The 20,708-nt window shown below is 35.3% G+C and overlaps 1 protein-coding gene across 1 annotated transcript in view; it reads left to right on the forward strand.

The window, feature by feature from the left end:
* zcchc7 (zinc finger, CCHC domain containing 7) overlaps positions 1 to 14,325 on the forward strand; it is an 81,793-nt gene extending 67,468 nt beyond the window's left edge. The window contains exons 8-10 of the mRNA XM_073842763.1: positions 12,381 to 12,482; positions 13,200 to 13,317; positions 13,428 to 14,325. Of these exons, the coding sequence (XP_073698864.1) occupies positions 12,381 to 12,482; positions 13,200 to 13,317; positions 13,428 to 13,984 (777 nt within the window). The 3' untranslated portion in view covers positions 13,985 to 14,325. The remainder of the gene's footprint in view (positions 1 to 12,380; positions 12,483 to 13,199; positions 13,318 to 13,427) is intronic.
* The last annotated feature ends 6,383 nt before the right edge of the window (positions 14,326 to 20,708 follow it).

Genomic DNA, 20,708 nt, shown 5'->3' on the forward strand with positions numbered 1-20,708 from the left:
GATAAAACTATTTGAAAATCTGGAATCTGAGGGTGCATTAAAAATACTTTAAAGAGGTGCAAATGAAGTTCTTAGCAATGCATATTACTATTCAAAAATTAGGTTTGGATATATTTCCGGTAGGAAATTTACAAAATTTCTTAATGGAACATGATCTTAATATCCTAAGGATTTTGGCATTAAAGAAAAATCTATCATTTTGACCCATGTAATGTATTTTTGGCTATTGCAAAAAATATACTGGTGCTACTTATGACTGGTTTTGTGGTCCAGGGTCACAAAGTATATTTTGCAGATGAATTGTACATTTAGTTACACCTTTATGCCATCAGTAGATGGAAAGGTCTGGAATCAGCTTGTGCAAATGTTTAAATGGAGAGCAAATATACAGTTTGTAAATGTCTACATATATTTGTAGGTGTTGGTGTGATAGACAACGGCACCATCTACTGATATAGATGATGTACTACAACAGTACTTCGAGGACAAATATTACTGTAAAATCCTCCCAGAAGCAAAGTCGTTCATAAATGAAGTCAATAAAATTCTTTTATATTTTTTTTTATCGTTACAATTAAATAATATGGTATACTTTTATATGGTATTACTTTTATAAGTGATTTACAAAAGATTTTGCTTGGCATGAAATGGACAAAAAATCCAACAGACTTGCGTTGAAAAAGTGCCCAAGCCATATTTAGGAATCAGAATATTATTGAATTATGAGGGTTTGCCTCTTTTGATTTGTGTCAGTTAGCAACCGCCTAGCTTGATACAAATGTAATTTAAGATTTCATTGGTTGCCAGTTAAACATTTGTGACCATGGACCATAAAACCAGTCATAAGTAGCACGGCTATATTTGTAGAAATAGCCAACAATACAATGTATGCGATTTTTTGCCAAAAATAATCAGAAAATTAAGTGAAAATCATGTTCCATGAAGATATTAAGTAAATTTCCTACCACAAATATATCAAAACTGAATTTGTAATTAGCAATATGCATTGCTAAGAACTTCATTTGCACAACTTTAAAGGCGATTTTCTCAGTATTTGGATTTTATTTATTTTTTTTGCACCCTCAGATTCCAGATTTTCAAATAGTTGTTTCTCGGCCAAATATTATCCCAAAAATTGACCCTTATGACTGGTTTTGTGTTCCAGGGTCACTGACAGGGTGTGTGCTGACATTTGTGTAAATGTAATGAGTTCTTCTCTCTTAGTGAAGAGGAACTCTGTCCATGAGACAGAGAGAACGATCTGACACAGTTTATGTAGAGTGTTTGTATCGATTAGACTCCCATGGGAACAGCTCAGTGAAAATGTCAAAGCACAGCTCTCAGATAAAGCTGTTCTTTCTCACTATGATATTACGCTGCTGAATTTGTAAGAGTAGGATTTCAGCACAAGACATCAGAGGAAATTCAGGGGAAAAAATAGTGTGAATCAAATGAGAAGTTAATATGGAAGTGTTTGCGAGCTTGAATTGAGGATTTGATTTGAATGCATTCAGTGAATTTGAAGGCTGCATTTACGTATTTGATAAAAAAATACTGTGAAATATTCTTACAATTTTAAATAACAGTTTTCTTTTTGAACATATTTTGAATAGAATTTATTCTTGTGATGGCAAAGCTGAATTTTCAGCAGCCGTTACTCCAGTCTTCAGCATCAAATGATCTTTAAGAAATCATTCTAATTCGAATTTGTTGCACAAGAAACATTTCTTATTATTATCAACGTAAAGAAAACAGTAGTGCTGCTTAATATTTTTGTGGAAACCATGATACATTATTTTAGGATTCTTTAGTAAAATATTTCAAAAGATCGGCATTTATTTGAAGTATAATCTTTTGTAACAATGCAGTCTGTCACTTTTTAATCAATTTAACGCATCCTTGCTGAATGTTTTCTTTCAGACAAATAGATTTATATAAATATTTTATGTTTTAAAACTATTTTATTTTATTTGTATATTGCTTTTCTGTTGATAAACTCTGAGGTTGTGATACATAGGTGTCGTCATGCTGTGTGAATGCTGTCTGCTGTCGCCACCTGGGGGAAAAACCTCAAAATGCTTAGTAGATGTTTGTTATTTGGGCTTGTAGAAGGATTCGAAATACCATCTCTGTGTGTGGCTTTCAGCAAATATTTCTTTCTTTCTTGTTATGTCTTGTTTGTTCTGAGTCATATGTCATGCTCTTTGAAACTCAGGTATTCATTTAAGCCGAAGACTTTGTTTATATACTAATTATTTCATTCCAGCTGTGAGATGAAGTGTTTTTTTATGTTTATCAGACAAAACACAAATGCAAGTAAAAATGCAACTGGTAATATTGGGAAGAAAAGTATATAACAGTGCTGTGATCGCAAAATCGTATCTATATTATTCATTTTTAAAAGCAAAATAGAATATCTTCTTTTCTTTCTTTGATTTTGCAAGGGAAATATGAAAAAAAAATCACACTGGAAAATTTTCTTCATCAGTTTAGTCAGAATCACCCCAGGAAAATTTGATTAATCATGATATTGTGACCTTTTTAGATGATACAAACAGTTCTTATGCTTTTTTTTTTTTCTTTTTTCCATTTCCGTCTCTCTTAAACTCACAAACCCACGCACAGTCTTTCACTCCTCCGCTGGTTTGGAGGATGGCTTCTGGTTATCTGTTGGAAGGCAGGCACAGCGAGACCGGTGTGTGTGGCATTGCATGACAGGCCAGGGGTCGATAGCATTACAAGGCGTGTGTGTATGGCCGCACATCCGTGTAAGAGTGTGTGTGTGTGTGTGTGTGCCTTTTGGCTGCCAGTTTCCTGTGTCTGCATTTGAATTACAAAAGCAAGGGGAGCTGGCATGAAAATAGAAAAATGTTTATCTGTTAGCCTCTCTCGGCCTTACGTATACACACACTTCTTACTGAACTGAGAGAGACAGAAGAGTAAACGGTCTGTAGCTGAGACCAGAAATGGGTCAAAGCATCCTTCATAGCATTTCTTTGCATCTTTTCATTTATGGAATATTTAGCGTGGAACAAACATGAAAATAGATGAAGTTAACAGGTGTGTTGACATAGCATTACTACACTCTGTTAAATATAAAGGTTAGGAAAAGGGATTTCAAAGCAGTGGCATAAAAGAAGCGTTTTGAGTTTCCCAAAGAACCTTTCAGTGAGCAGCTGTCAAAATAGCAGTGTTTTTCAATAATCAAAAAAAGATTTTTTCCACTGGAAAGGTAGCATGGATGCTAAAAGTTCCTCAATGCCAGTAAAGAACTTATTTATGATTGCACAGGGGGTGGTACGACTAATTGTTCTGTTTCTAATAATATTATACAAAGGACATTTTGGTCTAACCTATTTCATGGGGGTTGTGGTTTAAATCAAATCAAATAAAATAAAATGGAAAACCATTTTGATTTATTCATGATTTCTGAAAAATGTTCACACACAGCTTTGCATACAAACCAGCACAGATATGCCTAAAAAGTCCCATATTTAGCCTTAGTGGACTGTCGTTGGACCATCATATACATTGAGTATACAACTCCGTTCAAAGCTCTGTTTGTAAATCACATCACTGGAAAGCAGTTGACCTGGCCAAGGCTCTGCTGAGCTACAGCAGCTCTGTCATGTCATTCAGCACACGTTTTGTTTTCTGTCCGTTGTGCAGGAGAATCAACAATCAACATTTGAGCATGATACATTGTTTCCTCTGATTGTGGTTCTGTGTATATACATTTAGGCCATGATATTAAAAAGGTCTGAGCAGATAAATCCACGCTAGATGGGCATTTTTAACCAAAATTAGAGGTTATACACTATGATGCACTACATTTGTATATGGGCCATTCTACAGAATTGGTGCAAACTGCTGTCCCACAACCCAAAAAACACATTTAAAAAGCATGTAAGTGTACAGATCTTAGATGTTTACTAAGATCCTTTTGTTATCTATTGAAATCTACAATGATACTTGCAGTTGGGAGGTGGCTGATCTTATCCCTAACCCCTAAATTTCTTATGACTTATGAAAATGATAACTGATGAAGGATAATTTGTGCATTTTATTCCATTGTTCTTTTTTCTTTTTTTTAAAGTGAAGTAAAAAAAAAAAAAAGTGTTTCATATTTTCTTTGTAAATTATGACATTTTACATTTAAAAAAGTGTCCCGCATTCTCATGTCACTACTGAAACAGTGTATGATTTAGTCTATTGGTTGAGACTGATTTTAACTACACCTCTACATTTATGATCAGGAAATATTCCTGTGTCCCTCTCTCTCATAGAAATATGGTGAGTAGATAGGCCCCATCATTTTGAAATAAATGTGCTCAAAAGTCTGAAAATCTGTGTGTAACTTTAAGGAATGTCACTACCAAACACCATTTTTCTATAATTAAACACACTTTTTAGGAGTTATTCCATAACATTTAGTTTTATGTGTACAACTGTTCAGAACTGTGCTAGCTAACCATGTGCTGATTAGCATCTTTGAGCTAGGTTCAAAAGTAGCCTATCTGAAAATTGTCACTACCGAAAAAATCACGAGCAAAACTTGAAGTTTCAGTAGTGATATCAGTGTTTTCTTGGGTGTTATCCTATAAAATGTAGTTTTTACGTGTGTACAGCTGTTTAGAACTGTGCTAGCTAACCATGTGCTGATTAGCATCTTGAGCTGGGCTAAAAATTGTCATAAAATTGTCACTACCGTAACAGTCATGACCAAAACATGTCATTGTTCTTTCGCTAGTGACAAAATGGAACACACAATCCTTTATTTGGGGAAAATAAACAACATTTTAGTACAATTATGCAAGTTTGTAGTATTTTAGTATGTGATCGCTATCAAAACATTACTGTTACTACCGAAAATGTGCAGTCGCGACCGAAACATGGAATGTTTAAAAAAAAAAAAAAAAAAGTATACTGAATTATTAGCTAAGATGTTGATAGTGTTTGGTTCCATGTATATTCAAACTAATGAATCCATAAGATTGACATCAGTTTCACCAACTTTATGCCTTTTACAAAAAAAAAAAAAAAAAAAAAAAAAATTGGATTAAAAATACAACAAATCTCATAAATCACACTTGAAATACTGTTAAAATTGTAATTGTTATACCACTGAAAACATTTTAATAAAATAGAAAATATATATATATTTACTAGGAAGAAGTGAGCAAAATCTTAATAGGTCAATATAACCCTTCTTATTAAATTATATATTACTGTCGGTGCCGATAGCCTTGTGGGCAGCGCACTGACATACAGCGCCGTTGCGCTCCGGGCGTCCCGTGTTCGACCTTTCCCGACCCCGCCCCCTATCTCTCTCCCACTTCGCTTCCTGTCAATTCTGATCTGTCCTATCAAAATAAAGGCAAAAACGCCAAAAAAAATAAAAAATAAAGTCTGACTCTGACTTTGAACCAATTCTGTAGAATGGACTATATATAAAAAGTATGTATATGCATGTATGTGTATGTATATATGTGTGTGATTTACATCTAAATATATAATACATAATGCATATTTCTTGAATATACATACTGTATGTGTGTGTGCATTTTTATATTTACACATGTGACCCTGGACCACAAAACCAGCCATACATTTTTCCAAGATACAGTACAACTATTTGAAAATCTGGAATCTGAGGGTGCAACAAATCAAAATATTGAGAAAATCGCCTTTAAAGTTGTCCAAATGAAGTTCTTAGCAATGCTTATTACTAATCAAAAATTAAGTTGTGATATATTTAAGGTAGAAAATTCACAAAATATCTTCATAGAACATGATCTTTACTTAATATCCTAATGATTTTTGGCATAAAAGAAAAATCAATCATTTTGACCCATACAATGTTTGGCTATTGCTACAAATATACCCGTGCTGCTTAGCGCTTACATATACGATTAGATGGATAGATGGATAGATGGATAAATGGATAGATAGTAGGCAAATTATGGATTCTTAATCCATATTAATTTTCGGTAACACTTTAGAATAGGTAACACTTACTCACTATTAACTACGACTTTTCCCTTAATAAATTCCTAATTTGCTGCTTATTAATAGTTAGTAAGGTAGTTGTTAGGTTTAGGTATTGGGTAGGTTTAGGGATGTAGAATAAAGTCATGTAGAATAAGGCATTAATATGTGCTTAATTAGTACTAATAAATAGCCAATATTCTAGTAATATGCATGCTAATAAGCCGTAGTTAATAGTGAATAAGTGTTACCTATTCTAAAGTGTTACCTAATTTTCTAATTAGTAATGTGATTTTGGAGGAACGTCATATATTGAATGCATGTCTGGATGAAAATGGTGAATGTCTTTAAATGATTTCTCTTCACCCCCACCCCTTTCCGGTCTTTCTGGGGGGTTCTCTAGAGTTTTCTATTACGTATGCAAAATGCACCCCAAATCTCCCACCTCTCCCTAATCCAGCAGGCACACAAAGACTGTTTACACTGTGTGTGCATGTTTGAATTGTGATTACACTGGAAACAGTTTGAATTTGATGTGGGTTTAAGGATTAAGGTTGTGTCCGCCTGTAGCCAAGGTGTGAAGTACTGTTGCCAGGATCCTGTGTGTGTGTGTGTGTGTGTGTGTGTGTGTGTTTTATTTGCTTAAACGTGTGATTGTGTGAGCACGAGGGCTGTTTTCTTTGACGAGGGAATGGAGGCGGTGTCTCTTAACAACATTGGATGAGAAAATAATCAACAGTACAGTAATAAAATGAGAAATATTACGAAATATGAGAAGAAATACTGTATAAAGCACTCATCTTTGTAAATCAACGCTCTCCAAAAGCAACAGCAGCAGATGAGCTTAAAGGAAGAGGCGGTGTCTCTTTGGCCTCCCTTACACACATTATGTTCTCTTAGAAGCCCTGAAGCATGGTGTGAACGTGAGGGGAGAAATAGTCGAGAAATCACGTGAGAGTGCATCCGTAGGATTGTGATTGGCGCTAAATGTTGTTATTAGATTGTTATTAATTTGACCTCAGTTTGATTTATTTTGAAAGTGTTTTAACTGAGAAAAGATGGTGCAATGTACAGATATTTGCGTCTATGAATGTAGTTTTGCACAAGGTCATATGAATGTGTCTGTGTGAGAATATGCTCTGTGACTCTTGGCCCTGAAACACAAACATATCAGAGGCCACCCTCTGCCCCGATAATCCTTTCAGATAGAGGTGATACACACACACACTAAAGAGAGGTAATTAATAGTGCCACAGAGCAGCTCTTATGCACAGAGGATCGGATGAAGGAGGGGTCGCCCTGTCGTCTTTTTTTTGTTCCCCCTGTCAGTCTTCCTCCCTTTTCCGCGACATTCGAGCACGAGTGTGATAACAGGAGCTCAAGGTCAGGGAGGGGGGCACAGCGTATGTGTGATGAAGGGAGGGTCTTCTTACACACCAATTTGCATGAGATATCAGCAAGAATGAAAAAGTGCAGAGAAAGAAAAATAGATGGATATATGGGTGAGAGTACAGTAGAGATGAAGAAAGAGACAGAGGTTAAAGGACAAAGAGACGAATGAACGACATAAAGATTCTGAGGTAGTGAGAAGGAAGGAAATTTTGGAAATTATTGGAGGCCAGATAAAGAAATTTGACATTTTCTGAGGAAAATGTGAGTGCTGCAGTTGTTACATTATGTGATTGCTACAGTAAGTGGTTGTTAGCGGTTTTTAGCACATTGATGTGTAGTTGTTAGTGGGATTTGGAATGGAGAACCGGATCTTCTCTTGACTGTTCTCAACTCTGTCTGCATTCTTCCACGGATGTGGATGGAACATACTAAAACACTCAGACAGCATGTCCTGAGTCTGGAGGAAAAATTGTTTTTAGCTTAGTTGTAGTTTCAGTCTGAATTAATAGTAATGCAAGAAAAACATCAAAATAATGCAAAAATAAGGAATGTACACTACCAGTCAAAAGTTTTTGAACAGTAAGAATTTTAATGTTTTTAAAAAAGTCTCTTCTGCTCACCAAGCCTGTATGTATTTATTCCAAAGTTCAGCAAAAACAGGACATTTTTGAAATATTTTCACTATTTAAAATAACTGTTTTCTCTTTGAATATATGTTAAAATGTAATTTATTCCTGTTCTCAAATCTGAAATTTTAACATCGTTACTCCAGTCACATGATTCTTCAGAAATCATTCTAATATTCTGATTTGCTGCTCAAAAACATTTATTATTATTATTATTATTATGTTGAACACATTTTTTTAGGTTTCTTTGATAAATAGAACGTTCAGACAAAGCAAATTTTTCTGAAATAAAAATCTTTTGTAACATTATTAAAGTGTTTATCATCACTTTTGATCAATTTAAAGCATCCTTGCTAAATAAAAGTATTAATTTCTATAATTTCTTTCCCAAAAGCAATTATACTGACTCCAAGCTTTTGAATGGTATAGTGTAAAATATTAAGCTTTTTATTTCAGATAAATGCTGATCTTTGGATCTTTCTATTCATCAAAGAATCCTGAATAAATTTACTCAACTATTTAAAATATTAATGATGATGATAATGATATTAATAGTAATATAAATGTTTCTTGAACAGCAGTTCAGCATTTTAGAATGAGTTCTAAATGATCATGTGACACTGAAGACTGGAACAATGGTGCTGAAAAATTCAGCTTTGAAATCACAAGAATAAATAGCATTTTCAAATATATTCAAATAGACAGCATTTATTTTAGATAATAAAAACATTTCACAATATTACTGTTTTTTTTTTTTTTTGTATTTTAGACCAAATAAATGCAGGCTTGGTGAGGAGAAGAGACTTTAAAAAACATTACAACTCTTACTGTTCAAAAACCTTTGACTGGTCCTGGACATCTTCTTGCTGCAACCGTTATGGTCCAGGTTGCAAACAAATGACTCGTATGAGCTGGTTCTTTTTAATGAATCAGTTTTAAACACTCTGGAACTTATCAGAGATCTGCTGAAACCAGTCTAACGACAGTGACTCGATTGTGACTCGCTAAACCCCAAGTCAATAGTTTTGTGTTGCGTAACTGAAAACGATCGAGAGCTGTGTACTCTTGTGTTTGATTAAAGGGATTGTTCACCCTGAAATGAAAAGTCTGTCATTAATTACTTATCCTCATGTCATCCAAACCCATAAGACTTTCATTCATCTTCGGAAGACAAATGAAGATATTTTTGATTAAATCCGAGAGCTTTCTGACCCTGCATGTACAACAACACAACTACCATGTTTAAGGCCCAGAAAGGTAGTAAGGACATTGTTAAAATCGTCCATGTGACATCATTGGTTCAACCAAAATTTTATGAAGCTATGAGAATACTTTTTGGGCACAAATAAAACAAAAATAACGACAGTCGATGAAGGAGGGATCTAAGATATGGCTTAGATCCGTTCTTCAGTGTTTATGGGATATTTTCACTCATTTTAGCATCCACCAGGCAGTCACTTGAAAAACTAACGTCTTATCTCTCCTCAACAAGCCGAATGATTTGAGCTGAGGTGTCATTTGTGTCCATAACACAAGTTGCACTGAAGTTTAATACGTTTGTTCAAATCATTAACCGCTGCATTAACTTGAATGGCAAGTATCACTAATAAATGACAGTGGATGGCAAACCTTACATTGAGTTTGGCGGGCTAGAAAGAGTGAGTGAATGATGGAGAGCAAGAAGGGTGGGCGTCTGGGGGGTAACCGGTGGTGTCTTTGTGATGGAGATGGAGCAGTCTCCAGCGCTGAGCTGATAATGACCAACGGTTCTAATAGCATTCACCCCTCCACCCTTTAACCACTCAAGCGGAAAACGGACAGAAAGAAAGAAAGAGAGAGAGAGTGTGTGGAACGGAGGAAGATATGTTTAAAATATGACGTGGTGGGACCGCGTGTGTCCCGGCTTATTGAAAATGCGCGTATACGAGTGTGTGTATGTCTCGACGCCCCCTTGAGGAGACATTAAAAGACAATATGTGTGTAGTTTTGGGCCACGCACACACACGCACGCAAACACACTTGCACCAGTCGGCTTACCCTCTTTATCGTGCTGTATTTACGGAGGGCGATGGAGCGTGAAACGCCTTTGGGCTCCCCGGGACCAGATGGAGAAACACACACACATACACACACACTCCAAAGGCGGCCTTATCACCAGCGCATTACTGGGATTTATTGATACCCTCGGTAATCACTCCCTTATATCACCTCAAAGAAAAGAAAAATATACAGATTATATGAATGTCTGTGAGAAAGAGTGGGAGGAGGAGACCGAGTGGATGATGGGAGAAAGAGAGTGTGAATGGGGGTCATCATTCACTAGCGAGATGGGAAATGTAAGTGAGGTTTATAATAACCGAACAGAGTGAAAGGAATTGAGTGAAGTCGAGGAATAGAACGCAGGTAGTCGGCTGACATACACGCACACAAAGGGCACAGCTGAGGGACCGAGGTGCATTCACACACTTGACATGAGCCAAGTTGTATTCTTGTGTGCGTTTAGAAAGTGTTCTAGTACTGGTTGCGCCTGAATTCATGTCACCCTAATTAGAGGTTTCTTGACCTTACTGCTTTGACTTGTCACATAGTAGATGCTTCTGCTACAAATGGGCATATCAACCTTTACTGTTACGAGTGTAGCCTGCAACAGGATGTTTATCAGCAAGTCAAAGCTGCTCTTTTTCACATTATAAAAGTATAACGTGACCAGGGACTGTCAAAAATGCAAAATAAATGATCACAACAATAGTCCATTGTTAAAAAAAAAATTGCAGCAGCAACTTTCTGCTAAACTTCTCCTTTTGTGGTCCACAGCAAATCCTCAGTGAAACTTTCAACGGAGCTTTAAAGGATTAATCCACTTACAAAATAAAAATTTCCTGATAATTTACTCACCCCAATGTCATCCAAGATGTTAATGCTTTTTTTTCTTCAGTCACAAAAAAAATAAGTTTTTGGAGGAAAACATTCAAGTTTTCTCCATAAAATGGACTTCAATTGTCCTTAACAGATTGAAGGTTAAAAATGCCATTGTGTAGGGTTTCAAAGGACCCTACACAATCCCAGCTGAGCAAATTTTAACCTCAAATGCTTGTCTTGTCTTGTCTGCGATGTGCATGCATACTCTGTGCACTCCGGTTCAGGACAGTTAGGGTATGTCGAAAAACTCCCATCTCATTTTCTCTTCCAACTTCAAAATCATCGCTGCAGGAGTACCAACCAAGTGTTTACAAAGTGAACGTGCAAAAAAGATCAAATGCCCTTTATAAAAAAAAAAAAAAAAGTTAAACAGTTGTAGGACGATTTTTGAAGTTTTATGGAAAAATGAGAGTTTTTAGACATACCCTATCTGTCTTGAACCAGAGTGGACAGACTACGCACGCGCATCGCAGAGCTAGACAAAATGAGCATTTGTGGTTAAAAAGTGTATACATTTTTTTTTTTTTTTTAAGAAAATGACTGATCGCTTCACTAGATACGACCCTTTTGTTTAGGGCCCCTCAAAGCTGCATTGAAACTGCATTTTAACCTTCAATCCGTTGAGCACCGTTGAAGTCCACTATATGGAGAAAAATCCTGGAAAGACTTTATTCAACTTTTTTTCTTCCATTAAAGTCGTTATTTTTGTTTTCTTTGTGCACAAAAAGTATTTTCATACAGTAGCTTCGTAAAATTACGGTTGAACCACTGTTGTCAAATGGCCATTTTTGGTCCTTGAACATGGTAGTTGCATTGCTGTCTATGCAGGGTCAGAAAGCTCTCGGATTTCATCAAAAATATCTTAATTTGTGTTCCAAAGTTAATGAATCTTAAAAGGTTTGAACGAAATGAGCGTGAGTAATTAATGACGGAACTTTCATTTTTGGGTGAACTATACCTTTAAGATGATTTAAAATGAGCAAAAAAAATTAAGCAAAACATTTTTAAATCCATCCCCTTTTTACTTTAAAGAACTGGGGTTCCCACTGGATATACAAGGAAACCTAATATTAAAAGTGTGATTGTTCAAAAAGTTGTCCTAAAGTTGTATTAAGCATATATTTTTATAATTATGCCAATTATCTGTAAAATATTTTATTGGGTTGAAATTGTTAGCAAATCGCAAACTGCTGAAAGAATTTTCAAAACAAAATAGGGCTGGGGGGGTTAAATTTTCATTGTGACACCAGATTTTGGTTTGCTGGTTTGTAAAAGAAAAATAGTGAATCAATTCACTATTTTTCTTTTACAAACTTCAAATATAAAATTTTATGTTGGTGCATTTTCTTCAGAGGAGGTAGTCAGACTCTCATTCTGAAGACTTCTGCTGTGTTAGTAGTTTAGAAGTTGGTAATCAGTCTTCTTTCTAAATCCAGTCTTTTTGTTTCTTTGTAGACCACGATGGGACCCCTCTGCCAACCCAACTCTGCTAATCCATGGGCCCACAGGAAACCTGCCTACTGTTATAACTGCTCTATGAAAGGACACTTCGGCCATGTAAGTGGACCAGCCTAATCCAAGGGCGTCACATAGCTGGTTGCTTTCCACAGTGAATAACAACTGCAACAACCACACAGCAAATCATTTTAAATACCACATTTACACACATACACATACAAAATAAGAATCCCTTTTTGATATGTTTGCCCTTGTCACTTCATACTGCTCTATTTGTCATACTCAAATTGTACGAATTTACACAACATACTCTGCATTTTGTTTTAATGCTTAGAGTCTGATTTTTCACTAATCTTATTCTCAGTGTTACAAATCTTTTTGCCATTATTTAAATGGCATGCACATGGTAAAGTACAGCTATATACACTACAACTCAGAAGGCTGGGGTCTTGTATTCAGAATTATTTAAATTATATTCAGCGAGGATGCTTCAAATTCTTTAAAAGTAAGTAAAGACTCTTAGATTGTTACAAAAAAAAATATTAAGCAGTACAACCTTTTACATATTATTTCATATTAGAATGATTTCTGAAAGATCATTGGACTGGAGTAATGGCTGCTGAAAATTCAGCTTTGACATTACAGAAATAAATGACATTTTAAATCTAAACATTAAAAAAAACATATTTTAAATTGTAAAAATGTTCACAATATTACAGTTTTACTGTATTTTGGATCAAATATATGCAGCCTTGGTAAAATTGTTATGTGCCCTCACTCTATGATTTGAGATGTTAAAATGTTTGTTTTCTGCAGGAATGCAATCAGAGAAGAATGTACAATTGGTCGTATCCCACCCTGCCATTTATTTGCTACTATGACACAAAGCGTGACTTTGAATGCCGGGAATTTCGACTCAGAAAGAAAGCCCAAGGTTTGATACACTGTTTCTAATAAGTTGAATTGATAGTTGAAATTGAAATTGAAGTTGAAAGACCAATCATAGTTGAGACCTAAAGATTTAATGACGTGTGTCTTTTACAGATCTTTGTCAAGCCGGATTGATTTCACCTGATGTCGTCACACATACACCCCAACCACCCAGGAAGAAACAAAAAACCAGCCACAACCATTCTCCATACCCACAGAACACTCACACCAACAACCAGTACACGCCGAAGAGACGCATCGCACACACACCCAAACACCATCCACAAGCGCACGAACAGAACAAAAACTTGAATGTCAAGCAGAACTCACAAACACCAGGGAACCACAGCAGACGCACCCCTCAGAACAAGCCGAAACCACAAGAGACGAAAAAGAGAAAATCTAAAGTTATAGTTTTAGATGAAGATGAAGACTTTCCAAGAGGCTGCAAAAAGAGCCCTCACACGTCAAAAGTTTTTTCATCACCTAGGAAAGCCAACGTGAAGGCGAAGAAGCCCTTTGGAGTGGAAAAGAACAATAAAAAGAAAACGATAACGAAAAAGAAGCAGAGGAAATTGGAAAAGAGACAAAGAAAAGCTGCAAAAGATTCGTCCATGTATCCCTCCGATGAAAACCTTTTTCTGATCAAGCAAAGAAAAAAATACAAATGAGAGCGAAAGGATCGTTAGATGATTTCACCCCCTACTTGTGGTTGGCTTTGGTCCATCATCCTCCAATCCACATGGTTTTGTGTACAGTACTAGGGCTTTTTAGGATTGTTCTTGGAAAAATAAAAAAATCTACACAAATTGCTCAAATATAATGTTATTCATTTACTGATTGGACATTAAATAGTTCATAATTTCAGGAAATTATTATTATTATTATGTTTAGCAAACATGAAGTATTTTAAAAGCAAGTGTCTTCCTTGTACAAGTGTATAGAGCTTTCTATTTTATGTACATGCTCACTTCTGTAACCTCGTGATTAAATTAAAGTCTGTTTGTATTGATATGCTGTTTGAGATCTTTTGTATTAAAGGGAACCCTGGGTATTTAGACTTGTATAGCTTAATATAGCGTAGAATATGTAGTAGAAAACCAATGAAAGATTTATATTATTTAAAAAATCCACATCATCAATAGATATTGATTACGTAGAACGGTTGCACTCTGTGAGCTACTGGCACTGAGCTATGCTAGTTCCAACGCAAAATACACAACTCTGAAAATAAAACACTGATACGATGACCACAGCTACTGAAAGAGCTTACAGGTAGTTAAAACCAAATGCTGTACCATCGATTTACCCCACAAAGTGTTTGAAGGCACCTGGATATCGAATGAAATCCACACTGAGAAACTCCTTTAGTGGCTGCGGTGTCATGTTAATATTTTTACCGCAACAAAATTCAAAATGCGCAACTTGAAAAATTAAATACACATACAATGCCACATTGTGTGGCTTTTGGTTGTAATTTTCCGTTGAAGGGCAACAAAAGAAGTGATGTAAGTGTTCACCGCTTTCCTAGCGACAGAAAGAGGAGAAAAAAATGGGAAGATGCCTGTGATGAATAAAAAAGATGAATAAAACTTTAAGACCCATGTCTTTTGCCTTTGAGGCTTTTAGTAGACCACAGTTACTGAAAGAGCTTACAAACAATGATACTGCAGCCACTGAAGGAGTCTTTCAGCTCAAATTTTACTTGATATCCGGGTGCGTTAAGACTCTTTTTGGGGAAAATCGATGGTACAGCTTATGGTTTAAGCTCTTTCAGTAGCTGTGGTCATCGTATCAGTATTTTATTTTCCGAGTTGTGTATTCTGCGGTATAAATAGTGTAGCTGAGTGCAACCATTCTATTTAATCAAATAGATTAAATCCCCCCATAGTCCAAAATGTGTATGTAACGATGTGGTTTTTTAAATAACGTAAATCTTTCATGGGTTTTCTACTACATATTTCAGTAAGTGGCATTTTTTAAGTTAAATCAAGCTATACAAGTCTTAATACCCAGGGTATCTTTTAACATTTTTTTAACGAACATTGGTTTATTTTCTATTATGTGAGTTTGGGGGCGGAGCTATCTTTTTGACCAATCAATGGCAGATATGGGAGTGAAAACCAGTTTAAAAGGATTATGTCGATGGATAAAAGTGTGGCCTTAAACCGTAAACAAAACGCACCTGGATAATGAATAAAATCCACGCTGAGAAACTCCTTCAGTGGCTGCGGCATCATTATAACAATATTTTTACCGCAACACAACTCGAAATACACAACTTTGCTGATCCTCTCCAATTCATTAAGGTTGTTCTCTGGGATTAAGGTCTGGAGACTGGCTAGGCCACTCTAGGACCTTAATGTGATGCTTCTTCAGCCACTCCTTTGTTGCCTTGGCCGTGTGTTTTACCCATTTACAATTCCCTGGCTGAGGGACAGATTTTCTCACTTAAGATATGATGGTACATGGCCCTGTCCATTGTCCCTTTGATTCAATGCAGTTGTCCTGTCCCCTTAGCAAAAAACACCCCCGAAGCATAATGCTTCCACCTCCATGTTTGATGGTGGGGATGGTGTTCTTAAAGGTCATGGGCAGCATTCCTCCTCCAAACACGGCAAGTTGAGTTGATGCCAAAGAGCTCGATTTTGGTCTCATCTGACTACAACACTTTCACCCAGTTCTCCTCTGAATCATTCAGATGTTCAATGGGGCTGTACAGGTGCTTTCTTAAGCAGGGGGATCTTGTGGGCGCTGCAGGATTCCAGTCCTTTCACGGCGTAGTGTTACCAATTGTTTTCTTGGTGACTATGGTCTTAGCTGCCTTGAGATCATTGACCAGATCCTCCTATGTAGTTCTAGGCTGATTCTTCACCATTCTCATGATCATTAAAACTTGCATTTGTGAATAATCGCACCAGCTGTTGTCACCTTCTTACCAAGCTGTTTGGAGATGGTCTTGTAGCCCATTCCAGCCTTGTGTAGGTCTACATTCATGTCCCTGATGTCCTTGGACAGCTCTTTGGTCTTGGCCATGGTGGAGAGTTTGAAATCTGATTGATTGATTGATTGATTAATTGATTGCTTCTGTGGACAGGTGTCTTTTTACAGGTAACAAGCTGAAATTAGGAGCTGAGATTTACTGCAGATTCGCTCAATATCAAGGTGCGTTTAGACTCTTTGTGGGGAAAATCGATGGTGCAGCATTTGGTTTAAGCCTACGCTTATATCCATGACCACCTATAAGCTTTTTCAGTAGCTGTGGTCATCGTATCAGTATTTTATTTTCCAAGTTGTGTATTCTGAGTTGCAGTAGAAATAGTGTAGCCCAGTGCCAGTAGCTCACCAAGTGCAACCATTCTACGGAATCAAAATAATGGCACCCCCAAAGTCCAAAATGTGTATATAACGATGTTGATTTTTTAAAATAACATTAATCATTGATGTTATATTAAGCTAAACAAGTCTTAATACCTAGGGTTCCCTTTAACTTTTTTAATGAGCATCCAATTTTATTTTAAGGTAAAATGTGTAAAATCCCAGGTTAATAGGCATTGAAAACTGATAGGTTGTGCGAGTCTGTTTAGAACTCTCTTCTTGGCAGATCAAAATAGATTAGTACTGGCAATATTACACTCATGTGAAGTTTCTTGTTTATTGAATTCGCAACCATGCTCTGCATGGCTGTGAACGAAAATCTCACTTTCACACAAAAATGTGCTCGACCTTTCTCCTGTTTCCCGTGATTATCTACTTGAGCTCCAGGTGTTGTGTTTAGAGCTGTTCAGCTTTAAAGTAATGACAGACAGCAAACAGCTGGTTAAGTGGTTAACCATTGCCATTTCCTTCACTTTCCCTATTTCTCACTTTTTAAGATCCCACATTCCTTCTTTTTATCCCGTACAATTCCTCTTTTTGCTTTCTTGGGTTGTGTTTTTGCTAAGAACAATATTTGAGCTCCAAAAGAGCCCAGATTTGTTCAATTGTTCTGTGAATGCGTGTAATGTTGTTCTGCTCTGCAGGGCCGTCTGTGTGTGTGTGTGTGTGTGTGTGTGTGTGTGTGTGTGTGTGTGTGTGTGTGTGTGTGTGTGTGTGTGTGTGTGTGGACATTTATGTGAAAGTGTATGCCATCAGGCTTTTATTGCCTGAAAAATTTTTCAACAATAAAAGAGGAGAGATGATTTCTGAAGCCAAATATAAATCCAACACCAAACATGGCAGTCCAGCCGACATGTAGAAAGAAAACTCAATTTTTTGTGAAGATTTGCAGACAGTATGTAAACTCAAAGGTCCCCCAGGGCTTGGCTAGGATGTGTAAGAGAGATACAGTACGATGTGAGGGAAGAAACATGCAGTCACTATTGAATCTGAGTCACACAAGATCACTCACGCTGGTTTACTTTGACTAATTCCTTAGATATGATTAATCAGGCTTTTTACTGGTATAGTTGGCCACAACACATTCCCAGCACTTTGACTCAACATCAAAACATTCACAGTCATCCTCTTAAGTGTAAGTAAACCATGTTCATCACCATTTTACTTTCAAGGACAGTGTTTGCTTGTAAAATCTGTTTTAGGTCAAGCTAGAAAGTCCTCTTTTTAGTTTCCTCTTGGAACTAGATTTGCCTGTAGGTCTGAATCCTGCCTCCACCGCTGTGGTCCATTTCTGTATGTGACATGTCTTTTTCATTAGTCCAGTTCTCTGTGCGGCCCAACGAGGGCTTAATAAAATCTATATATAAATGGGCACGGACTAAAAAAGCATATAAATATATCTATGAATATAGCTCGAAACCCAGGGAAGTAATAAAATAATGAAAAATGGGAAGAGTTTGTGGTTGAAATAGATGTTCATAGTTTTTACAGTACTTTTTATGGTCCGTGCATATGTGCTGATTGCTTGCCAGAAAATGTCATTCATTACTGAGCATGGCTGAGTTTATGGAAACCATGACAGAGATGGAGTATGATAAAAAAAAAATCTGAACTAAAAATGTAATTGAGATCCCCAAACATTTCTGTATTAGTGCTATTTTAGTAGCCTTTTATTTATGTACTATTATAGTGTTCATTATTTTGAGCAAGCTTTTAGCCAGTTTCATTACTTTTTAATAGATTTTTAAATTAATATTTTTATTTTTGTTTCAGTAATTTTAGTATTTATTTCAATTACCCACAATAAATAGTTCTAGTTTTAGTCAACAGCAACACAAATTATCTAATTACATATAGATGCTGGTCATAATTATTGTTTTAAACTGAGTTCCCCCAAAACATCTGATGGATAATCAATCAACAGCACAATAAATATTTTTTTCTGAAATCATTGTTCTTTTATACAGTCAAAAGTTTTTATTATTAGTATTATTGTAAAATACTTTTACTATTTGAACACGTTTTAAAATGTAATTTATTCGCGTGATCAAAGCTACATTTTCAGCATCTTTACTCCAGTTTTCTCACTGTCACATGATCCTTCAGAAATCATTCTAATATGCTGATTTGCTGTTCAAGAAACATTTTTAATATTATTAATATTTAAAACAGTTGGATACCTTTTTCAGGATTCATTGATGAATAGAAAGATTTAAATTGAAAAAAGGTATAGAAATTGTAAGAATTATAGAGAAATGATAGAAATGAATACTTTTATTTAACAAGGATGCTTTAAATTGATAAAAAATGATGATAAAGACATTTATAATGTTACAAAAGATTTCTATTTCAGATAAATGCTGATAAATTCTACTCAGCTGTTTTCAACATAATAACGTTTTTGAGCAGCAAATCTGAATATTAAAATGATTTCTGAAGGATCATGTGACTGGAGTAATGATGCTAAAAATTCACCTTTGAAATCACAGAAATAAATTACATTTTAAAATATATTCAAATAATAATTAAATAAAAAATATTTCAAAATTTTGCAGTTTTTGCTGTACTTTGAATCAAATACATGCAGGCTTTGTGAGCAGAAGAGGCTTCTTTAAAAACATTAAAAAAATCTTACTGTTCAAAAACGTTTGACTACTTCAACTAATTCTTCCAAAACAACAAAAAAAGAAAGAATAAAAATTTACTGGCCATAAACTTTTCAAATGGTACAATAAATATACTAAAAAAAATCAGCATATTAGAATGATTTCTCAAAGATCATGTGACACTGAAGACTGGTGTAATGATACAGAAAATTCAGATTTGCATCAAAAGAATAAAATACATTTTAAAATATATTCACAAAGAAAACAGTTATTTTATATTGAAATAATATTTCACAATATTACTATGTATTTTAAAATTAAGTAAAAAAAAAACTTCAAAATTTGTACTTTGGATCAAATAAATGCAGGCTTGGTGAGCAAAAGAGAATAAAAAATATATATTTTTTTTTAATTAAAATTAAAATAAATTAATCTTACTGTCCAAAAACTTTTGTCTTAACTTGAATAATATAATATAATATAATATAATATAATATAATATAATATAATATAATATAATATAATATAATATAGCTGTTTCATCCTGATGACATGCCTGGTGATAAATTCTTCCATTTTATAGAATGTTTTATGTGTTTGTTGCTCTGTTGCCTCAAGTGAGATATAAATATGACATAAATTGATTCATTTTCGCCATCTTTGACATGCTGGTAGAATGAAGTCTTTACAGAGTCACATTACTGCATTAAAGTCTTAAATCACACTGGTCATGTCAACATTTTATGTTTTAACTGCCTTGTAAAAAATACACATAAAAGAAAGGCCTGGGTTTTTAATGTACCCAAGTGAAATAAGACATTTAGACAAGTTTCTGTGTGATCTGTGCAGCATGAACTTGTATTTGTTGGGATTTGTTTTTATCAGCTTGTGTCTTTGACCTAAGATAGGTCCAATAGTTAACCAAAAAAAAAAAAAAAAAAAAAATGAAAATTTGCTTAGCTTTAACAAAAATCACATCTTTTTGCTTCACAAGTCATTAATAGATGGACTGGTGTTTGGAATACTTGTGGATTATTGTGATGTTTTTATCAGCTGTTTCAACTCTAATTCCGACGGCACCCATTCACTGCAGAGGGTCTATTGGTGTGCAAGTGATGCAATGCTAAATATCTTCAAATCTGTTTTGATGAAGAAACAAACTCATCTACATCTTGGATAGCCTGAAGGTGGGTAAATTTCCTCAGTTTTTTTTTTTTTTGGGTGAAATATTCCATTACAAATCTCAGAGGTTATAGTATATTTGTGACACAAAACCAGTCATAAGGTTAAACACAAAACTGGGATGTATTCATCATATGAAAGCTCAATAAATAAGCTTTCTATTGATGTATGGTTTGTTAGGATAGGACAATTTTTGGCCGAGATGCATCTATTTGAAAATCTGGAATCT

The sequence above is a fragment of the Garra rufa genome, chromosome 6 (assembly GCF_049309525.1).
Source record: "Garra rufa chromosome 6, GarRuf1.0, whole genome shotgun sequence".
NCBI lineage: Eukaryota > Metazoa > Chordata > Actinopteri > Cypriniformes > Cyprinidae > Garra > Garra rufa.